Consider the following 15,350-nt stretch of genomic DNA (forward strand, 5'->3'; position numbering starts at 1 on the left):
AAGACCGTATGTTATCCTAGTATTATTGAATACCAAAGATAAACATACAACAGAAGTGTACAAATAAGTAGCCAAACACAGATACAAATTCAAAATTTCCGATAACACATAAAATAGTAAAAACTAAAACTTGCAAATCACACGAAATTAAAATTTAACTGGAGTCCTAAAATTAAATTCATAAAGCAATCAGAGTAAATAAACATACATAACACAATAAAACTTGTATAACACTGAAAAACCTGTATAAAACTAGTAATACCAAACAACCTTATCCTAAATAGTATTAAAAATAAAACAGAAAATATAAGAACATTGACAATAAACATCGGTAAAAAACCACAACTAAAACTTTAAAAAACACACCAGCCAAAAAATTAAACAACCAAAAATAGCAAAGACTCTGATATGCAATCGTCAGAGGTGCATAGAATAAAAATCTAAAAAAAAAAAAAAAAAAAACCTAACCTAACCTAACCTAACCTAACCTNATTATGGAACTTGATAGGTTTTAGACCATGCCACGCACCAAAACGTCCGGAAGTTGTAATAGTATTATAGAATAAACGTTAAAATACTTATTTATTTAATTTTTCAATGCTTAAGTGTCCATTAGAATGAAAGGGTGCTTAATGTATTAAAAAAATTAGAAAATAATTATGATGGGTTAATGTTTTTGGGCGGTTTTTTAGGCGGTTTCTGACAATGTCCTTTGGCATAGTTTACTTTGAGTCGCTAGGCTGAAAAAGGGACGCGAGCGATAAAGTTTTTCTGTGACAGACAAAATTCCACTGAAAGCTACACTCGCGAGCAAAAGTATGGAATCACTTACATGAAGTTGTTTCCACGTGAACTTGTGTACTAACGAATTTGTTAGTAACAAAAAAAGTGGCACCATTTTAAAGATTAAACTTTTATCTTTAAATTGATACCAAACTCATTTAAATCACACCAGTATTTAAAAAGATATCCCAGCTGATGTGAAGAAGTAAGGAAAAAGACATGTATCAACTGTTTGATACGTCGCGAATTGCGGCCTATTTACCCCCTATAAAAGCACGCGTTTTCAGATTTTTACTTTCACACGTTGATTCATACACATCTCCGCTTCTTTTGACACTTTACCNTATAAGGCCTATAGTGAGGGGCCACGTTTCCGAGCCATAAGTCATCACAGAATCTTTGCTTGTGTTAATTGTCGCAACTCTTGCTGCGCGACCTTATACATTAATATGATTTGGGCCTTGTTAAAACATTTATAATAATAGAAATGCCAGCCCATATGTTGTCCCGAGGTGGTGGCAGGGCAAGCTATATTTTGGACGCGTATAAGTGCCTATGTACTGAATAAACTACTACTGTTGCACTGTGATTCACGCTCCGTACTAAGGCGGCCATAAATACTTAACTTCAAAATAAAGTGGTTTTCTTTATTTTATACGTTGAAACATGTTAGAATATACACAAATAATTAAAATTTCAACATAATTATGATATTTCGCAACACAAATGTCTACTTTCAAGTGAAAAAATGTCTCATAGTAATTTTGTTTTAGACAAAAAAATGTAAAACATTTAATACTGCGACTTTTAATGTTAGAATGTTGTAANTCGACTTCGCATTGAGATGTGTACGAGCAAATTGAAAGCGTGCTTATCGGTGATCTGCCGTCAGTTTCGAGCCTGTGGCAGGCCTTTTTGGAGTCAAATTCTATTGCTTATATCTTAGACAAACTGTCTACTCGCTAACAGCTATCCTACGAACATTTCTGAGCTCTTGCTGGACGTCGATTCCAGTCAAATGACGATTTCATAGAGAGGTTGACATGAAAAAAACGGTCTTCCCTCTGCGATGTGCACCGGCGATGTTCAGAACTTGGTCTCGGGATAAAGCCATCAGTCTCCCGGAAGCGTCTTAAAACTTTCGAAACCCAGGACTGGCTTATGTGGCGCTGACGTGCGACAGCCTGCTGGCTAAGCCCTTCTTGCAATAGTGCAACGATTTGTGCTGCTTCTGAAGGTGTAGAATCCCAGGTAAAGTGTCAAAAGAAGCGGAGATGTGTACGAATCAACGTGTGAAAGCAAACATCCGAAAACGCGTGCTTTTATAGTGGTAAATAGGCCGCAACTCGCGACGTATCAAACAGTTGATACATGTCTTTTTCGTTACTTCTTCACATCAGCCGGGATATCTTTTTAAATACTGCTGTGATTTAAATAAATTTGGTATCAATTTAAAGATAAAAGTTTAATAATTAAAATGGTGCCACTTTTTTTGTTCCTAACAAATTCGTTAGTACACAAGATCGCGTGGAAACAACTTCATGTAAGTGATTCCATACTTTTGCTCGCGAGTGTAGTAATAAAATAACTATTTTCTTGGCTTTTGAGCTCTTAAACATTGTTTATTTACCACACAGTTGACATGTTTTTTCTGTAAAATTTTTCCTCAGGCCGACCAGGACAACAGCACCATATCCCTACCAACAGACACAGAAAACGCCCCAGAGAACCAAGAGCCCGCACCTTCAGAGGAACCAACACAAGAAGCGAAGGACATGATGGAAGATGCCAACATCGAGAAAACTTTAAACAGCATGGACAACTCTCAGAGTACGGGCATCGATCCGTTCGATGCGTTGCTGAAGGATCACCAGAATATCAATAATGAGAAGAAGGAACAGTCGGATGGGAATGATACGGATGATCTGTTGGTGAGTGGTCTTAGTTTGATGAGGCGACAGTAGTCCAATGGTTTGGACGTCGACGTTGTTCTAAAATGAATCCAAGTTTGTTGCAACAAAAAGTTGCTGCAGGCCTTATCATAGAGCAGGGGTCTCCAAACTTTGAAGCCTTGGGGCCATAATATTTTTTTTGGTATGTTGCAATGGCCATAACGATTTTAATTTTTCTGCCCACCTATGCAAACATAGGCTTATGTCTTAAGATGTCGCGGGCCAGATTGATGGCAGTGGCGCGCCGGATATAGCCCGCGGGCCGTAGTTTGGAGACCCCTGCTATAAATAATTAATTCTACTAGGTAGGATACGTGCCGTGATGACATCTTATTGATTAAATCTATAAAATTGCTCGACAAAAGCTTACCGCGGCGCGCATCCTAGCTCGCCTAGAATCCAGATTAACCATACAACTAAATTTCCCTCCACAGAGAATGTTAGAAGACGATGACAAGACCAAAAAGATCAAGGTTCTGACCAAGACGAAACCCAAAGAGACCCCGAAAGATGACGCGGCGTCCAGCGATGATGATGACGAGTACATTTTCAAGGTAATTTTGTTTTAATAAAAAAGCTTTTAAAATATATTCTCAACACGACATTTAAATGAGTTAACTAAAAACTTTAAAATCTTTTAAGAAACAGCTTTTACCCATGTGGTGTAATATTATGTAATTTATTAAATATTATTGTGTTTTTGTAGCGTGTCAAGTGATGCTACGAGTTGTAATTTTTTTTGTAGTTTTTCATTAGGTAGAAAAGCTCTAAATGATTTAATTATGCCAAGGCTATAAAAATGTAAAACATCCCTGCATTTCCCTAATGACAAGGGTGTGTTAAGTATTGTTTTAAAAAATCGATGGTTTTGTTGATGAATTTACGAATAATTAATTTTCAGGGTGCAACAGTGAAGAAGCTGAAAATGGCAAAGAATGCAGTCATACAGAAGTATCCAGCCTCTAAAGCTATGCCCGAGACGTCTGAAGATGAAACGGACGCTGTGAGTTTAATTTACTTATTTACTAGCTTGTCCCGAGTGAAATTCAGTTTCGCCCGTATTCACAAACATTACTATGAGGTCTCACAGTGCGCGTGAACGCACAGGGTCACACACGAACCAATCAAAAAGCTCTATTCAACGCTGTTCGATTTGCTGCTTTACTTATGCGAGTATCGTTTGTGAATACGCGTGTTTGTTATTAAAAGTCTAAACTCGACACTTAGGCCCAGTCACCAAAGCGGAGAGGAGAGGAGATGTGAGCTGGGCGTAGCGGAGATGTAAAATGAGACCGCCTAACACGCTCCGCAATTGTTGTTGAAATAAAAATTGTCTTTTTAAAATTAAATATTGTCTGGACGGATTATTCCACTTTGTTCACCTGAGTGAATAAAGTGGAATTTTAATGCCTGTTTTCACCATCAATCCCTAATTTTTAAGTGACCCCTATAGTAACACATAACAGGAATTTCGTTTTCAGAAACTACAAGTGCTAGGAGTCTCAAATTTTTTCATTGGGGGTTACTTTTAGAACGTAGGTGCTCAATAAGATGGGATTTGGCAAAATTCAACCCCTAAGGGGATAAAACTGGATCCACGCGTACGAAGTCGCGGGCGGCCGCTAGTAGTCTGAATTGAATATAAACGTTTATTTAACTTTAAAAATAACATGTCTTCCTTCCAGTCGTCAGAAGACATGCATTTAATGCAGAAGATGTTTGGTAAGAATGCAGGCAACGCGCAGACCTCAAAAGCACCCCAGAAGCAGACCCTGCCTTCGCTGAAGAAGACGTTTACTCCGAAGAAAATCGTCCGGCTTGGAAACAACACTAATTTTAGGCAAGGTGAGTTGTTAAATCATTTATTTCACTTGAAACTATGTACATAAATATAGACGGTCTAAGATGGTAAAGTGAAAATGAGATCACAAATATCAAAATTACAACATTATTGTAATCAGAGGTGGAATTGTGTAAAGCAATCGTAATCATTTGTCAGTTCATAACGTACGATTATTCTGTCAAACGCTTTTTTTAACTGACTTTATCGTACGTTATGAACTGTCAAATGATTACGATTGCTTTACACAATTCCACCTCAGGTTTAAAATCTTCTTATTATTTATTCTTATACTAGCTTTTGCCCGCGGCTTCACCCGCGTGAAATTTAGTGCCACAGATTCGCATAAATTATAGCCTTTATGTTAATCTGGATTACAAATAATAATACTGTAAAGTTTCAACCAAATCCATTCAGTAGTTTTTGCGTGAAAGAGTAACAAACATCCACACAAACTTTCACCTTTATAATATTAGCAGGATGACGACTACTATACATAGATTGTGAAAAATTACACATTAGTTTAATCACTGATGCAAGTGTGACGATAGCTACTCCAAAAAACGTAATCCGAAGTTTCGAATGTTGCCATCCCTCTCACGCGAAGCGAAATGCAGCATGAGCGAAGTTGTCAGATAGACTCGAAACTTAAGCAACTTTTCGGAGTAGCTCTGCTGAAACATCGAAGTGACTGAAATCGGAATTATTATCCAAGTATAGTTCCAAAATACTGAACTGTCCTATCAATGACATTGACAGCGGGGCGCCACCGTCAATACCGGATCACTGGTTCCGATTTTGCCATGTTGGAAACCATATAGTTGAACGATGGTAGCGCCCCCCTGTCATTGAGTTTGGCAGGACAGTTCAGCGTGGGTCAGTATATTGATAGTAGCGGCCTCTTGTCAATGTCATAGCTGGGACACTTCAGTGTTGTCCAGCTGTATGTGGTTACGGGACTATTCCCACCTCTCGTTCCCACCGCTGCAACTCCTGTGTAGCCAGGATATACAGCTTGACCGCCAATAACCCAACCAGTGAAGAATTATAAATGTGGTTGTAATATTCGCTATTTTTCAATAAAAATGTACAATCGACAGCAGATCAGCATACACAATTTTCGTTGCAATCTCGCCCCTATTACAACAGCACAAGATGCTTCATGTACATTTCTTACTATTTGTTGTAGCCATGGAAAAGCGCCAAGCTGCTACCTCCACTCCTCGCCCGGATTCCAAGTCGCTCCTGAAGAATCCACAGAAGTCCATAGTCAAAGTTGTGGACAGGTCAGCTGTGGAGAAAGTCAAGTCTGAGGTGAGACTAGTATTTATTATTTGCACACTAAGCGTACATATACAGGTTTTATCACTAAACGACGATTTGCAAGAACTAATTTATATTAGTCTAAACAAATAAAGATTTTTTTTTTAAACAAGCGGTCGCCCGCGACTTCGTACACGTGGATCCTGTTTTACCCCCTTAGGGGTGGAGTTTCGTAAAATCCTTTCTTAGCGGATGCCTACGTCATAACATCTACCTGCATGCCAAATTTCAGCCCGATCCGTCCAGTGGTTTGGGCTGTGCGTTGATAGATCACTATGTCAGTCAGTCAGTCACCTTTGAGTTATATACAGGGTGTTAGGTAAATGGGTATAATTATGAGCCGACACTAGCCCATGTTAACATGGTCATATAAATGGTATGGTGAAGTCAGAAAATTGATATCTTCATTTTAATTATTTTAATTTTCATACAAATCGGATTTTATAAAATTTATTTTGTATGAATATTAAAAAATTTAAAATGATGATATCAAATTTCTGACTTCACCATACCATTTATATGACCATGTTAACATGGGCTAGTGTCGGCTCATATACCCATTTACCTAACACCCTGTATATTTAGATTAAAACTTTATTGTGCACTATTCAAAGTCAAAAGTCAATGAAAACCGCATTAAAATCGGTTTAGCCAAACGCGAGGCAATCGCGGACAAACACGTATCACACACAACACTCCTCGTTGAGGCCTGATGTTCGCGTTTACCATCTAAATATATCAAAGGTGACTGACTGACTGACATAGTGATCTATCAACGCACAGCCCAAACCACTGGACGGATCGGGCTGAAATTTGGCATGCAGGTAGATGTTATGACGTAGGCATCCGCTAAGAAAGGATTTTACGAAACTCCACCCCTAAGGGGATAAAACGGGATCCACGCGAACGAAGTCGCGGGCGGCCGCTAGTCCCCTCATAGGGTTTTTTTGGATTTTCAAATTTTTTACAAAACTCCTGTTGTGATAAAAAATATCCTTCTTTCAGATGAGAAAACCAAAAATAGAGCATGAAGAAATAATAAACGAGGAAGAGTTTTTGGAAGAAGATGAATTCGACTTGGAAGAAGTATGTACCCATCATTTTATATTCCATAAAGAAAATTATATAGCATGCTAAGTAGGTAAATACCTCATAGATTTATTATAGGGCGATAATTTAGTCGGTTTCTAATTTGATACATAATATAGTTATTCAGTTCTTAACATCGCTCGAAACCAAACAACAGAGTGATTCCATACTTTTGCTCGTAGGTATAGTAACGCGTGTGTGTAAATATAGATGTTTTGCGACTGTATCTATGCTGCATCGCATTAGTATCGCTTCAAAAAGTCGCAATGTAATAGGGCCCTAAAATGTCCGGATCTTCGCTAGTGTCATCTGAAAAAAAAAATGGAACAAGAGTTCTTGTTCCAAACCCATACCACAGAATAATAATAAGTACAGAAGTTTTACTTCGCGAATGTTTAAAAAAAATATGCTCAATGTCATTAACAATATGGTGTAATTTAGCCTGTCTCAAGAGTCAAGCACCATTTTGTTGACAAACGTCAGTGATCGGCACTGCGCCGAAGCTATAGGGCTGACTTCGGTAAAATGATGTGACGTGAGGTGTCAAACTGCGGAAAATGGCGGAGGAAATACATGATTTAGCATGAATTATCATGAATAATATTAACTACTTATTTACCTCTCAGTGTCTTCAGGCAACTTAAAAAAGTACATTCTGTGTTTTTATTATTATTCAGGCAGTTAAATACTGCACAGTATTTAGTGTACACCATTTTCTTTATTTTTTTCCATCATACACAAGAATACGCGTGCGTGAGTCAATGCTCGCTCGTATGTGAGGCCTTGTCGAATAGTATCTGTAGGGGGCCATCGTACGTGTTTTGTTTTCGATGTAAACTCGCGGAGATGAACAGGCCTGGTATCGCTTCAAAAAGTCGCAATGTAATAGGGCCCTAAAATGTCCGGATCTTCGCTAGTGTCATCTGAAAAAAAAAAATGTAGAACTCTTGTTCCAAACCCATACATATTTAGCGCCATCTATAGAATGTTTGTAAAGCGCCATCTATGATTCTTATCACCTTTACCGAACTAACAGGAGTACCGAACTAATTCACAGAAATAATCATAGATGGCGCTGCACATTACGTCCGTGCCGTGCTGCTTGCACGACCATTCCATTTTACACTTTTTCTCGAACCATTGTCTGTTTCAGTGTCCAAAAAAAAAGATTTATTATTTCAATAAATAAACAAATAAAACTCTTTCCCAGGATTTCGCCATGGAGTCCGACTCGGAGTTAGAGAAGCGCAAGATCAAGCAACGAATCATGAAGCCGGAGCAGATGGACGAAGAGATGTTATCTGACATCGAGAGCCAGTCCGAAGACGGCAGCCTTTACGATGTAAGTGGAGGTTGATATAAACTAATAATATAAATAACACGCAAAATCTCTCAATGAAAATTGGTAAAATGTAAAATTTAAACAACCAAAAAAAAAAAAGAAAACATATAGATCGTCGTTTCATCCACGAAGACGCGCCCCACCATTCTTCCGCTAATGTTTGAGTGTTATCGGTACACGCTAAATCATCCATAAGTGCACACGCACCGCACACTAAATAAAAAAGAAGAAAAAACTCCTAGCCTAGCCCACCATAACCGTCCACGGCTCTAGCCTAGTCTAGCTCGGGATGCGCTCCTAGCCTAGCGGGCANTGTTGTTTTGTTGAGACTTCTTTAGTACGACGTCTGGATAGTACCATGTAATATCATCGGTCCCTTGAGCGTCGTTATAATAATTGTGTTTTGTCGGCCGTTTGGTGTACTGGTTCAGAACGGACTACTATGCCGAGAGGTCCCGGGTTCGATTCCCGGCCGGGCAGAAATTGAAATGATGAATTTTAATTTCTGTAACGGGTTTGGGTGTGACTATGTATAATATTTATGTATTTAAAAAAAAAGTATATAAGTAGTATATCCGTTAAGCTAGAACCCATAACACAAGCATTAAGTTGCTTACTTTGGGGCTAGCTGGCGTTGTGTGAAATTGTCCAAAGATTTATTATTTAATTGTATTCTATTGTATTTTATACAGTACATAGGCCCTTTCCAGGGCACTTATACGCGTCCCAAATATAGCTTGCCCTACCACCACTTCGGGACAACATATGGCTGGTGCTGAGAAGGTGCATACACACTAAACTTCTATATGTAAGATTTTCATGTAATTACTTTGTATGTAATGTTGTTGGTATACCGTAATAAATAAAATAAACTCAGTGACAATTATTGTCAGCCTCATTTTCAAGGGTTTACAGTATTTAAATCGTATTCTATTCTAGTCTTATAATCGGATTCAAAGTCAANGAATAGTATCTGTAGGGGGCCATCGTACGTGTTTTGTTTTCGATGTAAACTCGCGGAGATGAACAGGCCTGGTATCGCTTCAAAAAGTCGCAATGTAATAGGGCCCTAAAATGTCCGGATCTTCGCTAGTGTCATCTGAAAAAAAAAAATGTAGAACTCTTGTTCCAAACCCATACATATTTAGCGCCATCTATAGAATGTTTGTAAAGCGCCATCTATGATTCTTATCACCTTTACCGAACTAACAGGAGTACCGAACTAATTCACAGAAATAATCATAGATGGCGCTGCACATTACGTCCGTGCCGTGCTGCTTGCACGACCATTCCATTTTACACTTTTTCTCGAACCATTGTCTGTTTCAGTGTCCAAAAAAAAAGATTTATTATTTCAATAAATAAACAAATAAAACTCTTTCCCAGGATTTCGCCATGGAGTCCGACTCGGAGTTAGAGAAGCGCAAGATCAAGCAACGAATCATGAAGCCGGAGCAGATGGACGAAGAGATGTTATCTGACATCGAGAGCCAGTCCGAAGACGGCAGCCTTTACGATGTAAGTGGAGGTTGATATAAACTAATAATATAAATAACACGCAAAATCTCTCAATGAAAATTGGTAAAATGTAAAATTTAAACAACCAAAAAAAAAAAAGAAAACATATAGATCGTCGTTTCATCCACGAAGACGCGCCCCACCATTCTTCCGCTAATGTTTGAGTGTTATCGGTACACGCTAAATCATCCATAAGTGCACACGCACCGCACACTAAATAAAAAAGAAGAAAAAACTCCTAGCCTAGCCCACCATAACCGTCCACGGCTCTAGCCTAGTCTAGCTCGGGATGCGCTCCTAGCCTAGCGGGCAGTGCGTTCCTAGCCTAGCTGTCGCTTCTAGCTCGCGTTCCTAGCCTAGCCCTAGAAAGAAAGAAGTTTCAAAAATAATCACTTTTTTACAGCTTAAAAATTTTACATTAATTCGTTTCTGATGTCAAATACGGGGATAATATTTATGGGGATTTCTGGGCATAAATTCAATAATTCCCTTTTGTTGGATTTTTGGCATAGTGTTGACATAGGAAAATGCATTCAGAACGAAACATTAATACTATAAATTGTAAAAAATATCATGTTAAAATATACGTTTATTTCCAGGAACTACCGACATCTGATTCCGACGACATGGACGAATGGTTCACCCTTGACATCCGCGCAGAGCGGGCGGGAGACTACCTGCCTTTATTAGGTGAGTTGTAGAAAACTTATTTCGATTTTATTGAATTTTTTCGTGATTGAATCATTTTTTCCCAACTGTCACGCGTGGCACGGCAACGTGGTGGTATCTATCTAAATGTGCCAGCGAGACATAAACCACTTGTCAGTCAGACTTCTTATCTCTATCTAGAATCTTTGCTTGTGTTAATTGTCGCAACTCTTGCTGCGCGACCTTATACATTAATATGATTTGGGCCTTGTTAAAACATTTATAATAATGAAATGCCAGCCCGTAATATGTTGTCCTGAAGTGCTGGTAGGGCAAACAATATTTTGGACGCGTATAAGTGCCCTGGAAAGGGCCTATGTACTGAATAGTGACTGAATTTCTTGCGCTACTTCTTCTCAGCACTGGCCCCATTTATTGTTCCGAAGCAGTGGTGGGGTTAATACTGGGACGTGTAAAAGTGCTTTTTTTGCAAAAAATAAATGAGTTTTATGAGATTAATAAACTTGATTTAATTTGACACTCGGCATGGGGCGCACTGAAAACCAGCGTCGTGACCTTCTCCAACGTGGGCCACGGATTATGCTGAGTGGAGTCTCGTTGCGATGAGCATTGCTGTTGCGACAGGGTAGCACTGCTCAGTTCACTTTCTATTTCCTTGTAATATTTGTGCTATTTCTGTCTTTTTTTCCGTATACCTTCTTTGTCCTTTGTCTTTGTTCATCGTAATAAATGTTTCTTTCTTTCTTTGATTTGTTTCTTTCTATAACCAGGTTCTAGAGCCCACGAGCTGCTCTCCGGCGAGAAGAAACGCGTCGGCTCCCGGCTCCACTCGCTCCGCCAGAGCCTCGCGTCCCTCAGCGCCGGCGGCCGCGCGCACGCCTCGCGCCTGCGGGCCGCCTCGCGCGCGCTCGCCGAGCTCGACGACGTGCTGCGCGCGCACTGAGACGCGAGCTAGGCTAGGAGAGCTAGGCTAGTGTCTGGAGGGAGCGCGGGCTAGGCTAGTGTCTTAAGGAAGTCAGGCTAGTGTTTGAAGAGAGCGAACACTAGGCTGGTGTCTAAAGGGAGCGCCAGCTAGGCTAGTGCCTTCAGCGAGCTAGACTAGTGTCTTAAGGGAGCTAGGCTAGTGTCTTAAGGGAGCTAGGCTAGTGTCTTAAGGGAGCTAGGCTAGTGTCTTAAGGGAGCTAAGCTAGTGTCTAAAGGGAGCGCGGGCTAGGCTAGTGTCTTAAAGGAACGCCAGCTAGCCTAGTGTCTTAAGGGAGCCCCAGCTAGGCTTGTGTCTCATGCGTCGGCTCCCGGCTCCGCTCGCTCCGCCAGAGCCTCGCGTCTCTCAGCGCCGGCGGCCGCGCGCACGCCTCGCGCCTGCGGGCCGCCTCGCGCGCGCTCGCCGAGCTCGACGACGTGCTGCGCGCGCACTAGGAGCGCGAGCCAGGCTAGTGTCTACAGCGAGTAAGGCTAGTATCTAAAGGGAGCTAGGCTTGTGTCTTAAGGGAGCGCAGGCTAGTGTCTTAAGGAAGCTAGGCTAGTGTCTTAAGGAAGCTAGGCTAGTGTCTTAAGAGAGCGCCAGCTAGGCTAGTGTCTTAAGGGAACGCGAGCTAATGTCTTAAGGAAGGTAGGCTAGTGTCTAATGGGAGGCAGGCTAGTCTCTTAAGTCAGCCGACCGCCTGCGCGCCGCCTCGCGCGCGCTCGCCGAGCTCGACGACGTGCTTCGCGCGCACTGACTGGCTGGGCTTTGGTAGGAGAGCACCGCGAGCTAGGCTAGTGTCGACAGCGAGCTAGGATAGTGTCTAAGAGAGCTAGGCTAGAGTCTTAACGGAGCGCGAACTAGGTTAACGTCTGAAGGAAGCGCGAGCTAGGCTAGTGTCTTAAGGGAGTGCGGGCTAGAGTAGTGTCTTAAGGAAGCTAGGCTAGTGTCTAAAGGAAGCGCGGGATAGGCTAGTGTCTTCAACGAGCTAGGCTAGTGTCTTAAAGGAACGCGAGCTAGCTTAGCCAGAGCCTCGCGTCTCTCAGCGCCGGCGGCCGCGCGCACGCCTCGCGCCTGCGGGCTGCCTCGCGCGCGTTCGCCGAGCTCGACGACGTGCTGCGCGCGCACTGAGACGCGAGCTAGGCTAGGAGAGGTAGGCTAGGGTCTGGAAGGAGCGCGGGCTAGGCTAGTGTCTTAAGGGAGTCAGGCTAGTGTTTGAAGAAAGCGAACACTAGGCTGGTGTCTAAAGGGAGCGCCAGCTAGGCTAGTGCCTTCAGCGAGCTAGACTAGTGTCTTAAGGGAGCGCGGGCTAGTGTCTTAAGGAAGCGCCAGCTAAGCTAGTGTCTTAAGGGAACGCGAGCTAATGTCTTAAGGAAGGTAGGCTAGTGTCTTACTTAAGCGAGCGCGGGCTAGTGTTTAAAGGGAGCGTTAGCTAGGCTAGTGTCTTAGGACTCCTAACTTTAAGAGAGCGTGAGCCAGACTAATGTCTACAGCGAGGAAGGCTAGTGTCTTAACGAGCGCGAGCTAGCCTAGTGTCTTAATGGAGCGCCAGCTAGGCTAGTGTCTCACACGTCGGCTTCCGGCTCCGCTCGCTGCGCCAGAGCCTCGCGTCTCTCAGCGCCGGCGGCCGCGCGCACGCCTCGTGCCTGCGGGCCGCCACGCGCGCGCTCGCCGAGCTCGACGACGTACTGCGCGCGCACTGACCGAGCTGGCTGTGGTAGGAGCGCGCAGCGAGCTAAGCTAGTGTCTACAGCGAGCCAGGCTAGTGTGTTAAGGGAGCTAGGCTAGTGTCTTAAGGGAGTTAGGCTAATGTCTTAAGTCAGCTGACCGCCTGAACGCCGCCTCGCGCTCGCTCGCCGAGCTTGACGACGTGCTGCGCGCGCACTGAGCGGGCTAGCGGGGTTGGCTAGGAGCGCGAACTTGGCTAGTGTCTTAAGGGAACGCGAGCTAGGCAGCCTAGTGTCTTGTGGGAGCCAGGCTAGTCTACAGCGAGCTAGGCTAGTGTCTTAACGGAGCGCCAGCTAGGCCAGTGTCTTAAGGGAGCGCGGGCTAGGCTTTTGTCTTATGTGTTATGTCAGCTGACCGCCTGCGCGCTGCCTCGCGCGCGCTCGCCCAGCTCGACGCGCACTGACCGAGCTGGCTATGGTAGGAGCGCGCAGCGAGCTAAGCTAGTGTCTAAAGGGAGTTGGCTTCTGTCTTAAGGGAGTGCCAGCTAGCCTAGTGTCTTAAGGGAGCGCGGCTAGTGTCTACAGCGAGCTAGGCTAGTGTCAAAAAAAAATCAATCAAAATCAAAAATATTTATTCAGTTTAGACCACAAGTGGCACTTACCGCCACCGACCGCCTGCGCGTGTGTATAGCCAGGCAGGCTAGTGTCTAAAGGGAGCGCGGGCTAGGCTAGTGTCTTTAGCGAGGTAGTCTAGTGTCTTAGGTGAGCTAGGCTAGTGCCTTGAGCAAGCTCATCGCACTACCAGCTCGGCTAGGAGCGCACTGCCTGCTAGGCTAGGAGCGCACTGCCTGCTAGGCTAGGAACGCACTGCCTGCTAGGCTAGGAGCGCACTGCCTGCTAGGCTAGGAGCGCACTTAAAGCTAGGCTAGGAGCGCACTGCCCGCTAGGCTAGGGGCGCGTTGTAAAACTAAGCTAGAAGCGCACCTTGAGCTAGGCTAGGAGCGCAACCCAAGCTAGACTTGGCTGGTGGACGCACTGCGAGCTAGACTAATGTCTCATAAACTCATGCGAGCACTAGCCTAGGTTTCGAAAAAACGCACGTCGGCTAATAAAACACACAGTGTACATGGGCCCTTATAGTCAAATGAATAAAATATAATCATAAGCACTCCACTGTCTCTTGATTTTAAACATTGAAGACTGCTAATTAAATCGTTTTTCAATTGTAACATTGTGAACTAATGTACAAAAATTAGCCTTTATCAATACTAATATCAAGTCACTTTAAACTAAAATAAATTTCTTCGATTGATTTTGAAATGTATTACTTCTTTAGTATAAGATTCAAATAAATTGACGATGTTTGCAATTTTGTAGGTGCAGCCACGGATCTATGATTTTTATAACCGGGGCAACATTTTTTCCCCTCCCTAGATCCGTGCCTGTGGGGCTACTCCGAAAAACGTTATCCGAAGTTTCGAATGTTGCCATCCCTCTCACACCAAGCGAGGTGTCAGCATGAGTGACGGTGACAGATAGACCCGAAACTACGTAAACAACGTCTCGGAGTAGCCCCCCTGTGTAGAGGTTTACAGTCAGCGTCAAATAGTCCGAGACACCTAAAGTAGCCAAAAAGTTCGCAACACGTCTTTGTTACAATGAGGGTTTTCGCGATTGAAAAATCCGCCAGATGGCAATACGTAGACGCGAGGTCCAAATGCTGCATGATTGGTTATTTTTGACATGACATTGACAGATACAGGACCTCGCGTCTACGTATTGCCATCTGGCGGATTTTTTAATCGCGAAAACCCTCATTGGAATAAGGTTGTGTTGTCAATTTTTTGGCCAATTTGGGTGCCACGAACTATTTGACGCTGAACGGCTATAAGAATATAATTTGATGTAGTAGTAGGATAATGGTAGGACATATTGATGGTACTGAACTAGCAATTTAATGCCCGTTTTCACCATCAATCCTATTTTTTAAGTGAACCCTGTGGTAACACATAATAGGAATTTTGTTTTCATAGGGGTCACTTAAAAATTAGGGATTGATGGTGAAAACAGGCATAAGTCTCCGCATTTTGGTTGGCTTCAAATGGCAATGCCAGATTTTGTATGGAAGGTGGCGTATTTTTTTATTCGCGCGGCCATCGACCAAACAAAAAAAAAAAGACGCCAATTTCCGCCAGTCTTTTGTAAG

At 42.7% G+C, this 15,350-nt stretch overlaps 1 protein-coding gene across 1 annotated transcript; it reads left to right on the top strand.

The window, feature by feature from the left end:
- Positions 1-9,719: 9,719 nt before the first annotated feature.
- On the top strand, positions 9,720-14,457 carry LOC114359239 (uncharacterized). The gene is made up of 4 exons (XM_028313535.1): positions 9,720-9,847; positions 10,447-10,537; positions 11,287-12,125; positions 12,855-14,457. The coding sequence occupies exons 1-3, from the start codon at positions 9,725-9,727 to the stop codon at positions 11,457-11,459; spliced, it is 387 nt and encodes a 128-aa protein (XP_028169336.1). The 5' UTR covers positions 9,720-9,724; the 3' UTR covers positions 11,460-12,125; positions 12,855-14,457.
- The last annotated feature ends 893 nt before the right edge of the window (positions 14,458-15,350 follow it).

This window comes from Ostrinia furnacalis, unplaced genomic scaffold (genome assembly GCF_004193835.3).
Source record: "Ostrinia furnacalis isolate ACB-3 unplaced genomic scaffold, ASM419383v2 OfSCF4246, whole genome shotgun sequence".
Lineage (NCBI taxonomy): Eukaryota > Metazoa > Arthropoda > Insecta > Lepidoptera > Crambidae > Ostrinia > Ostrinia furnacalis.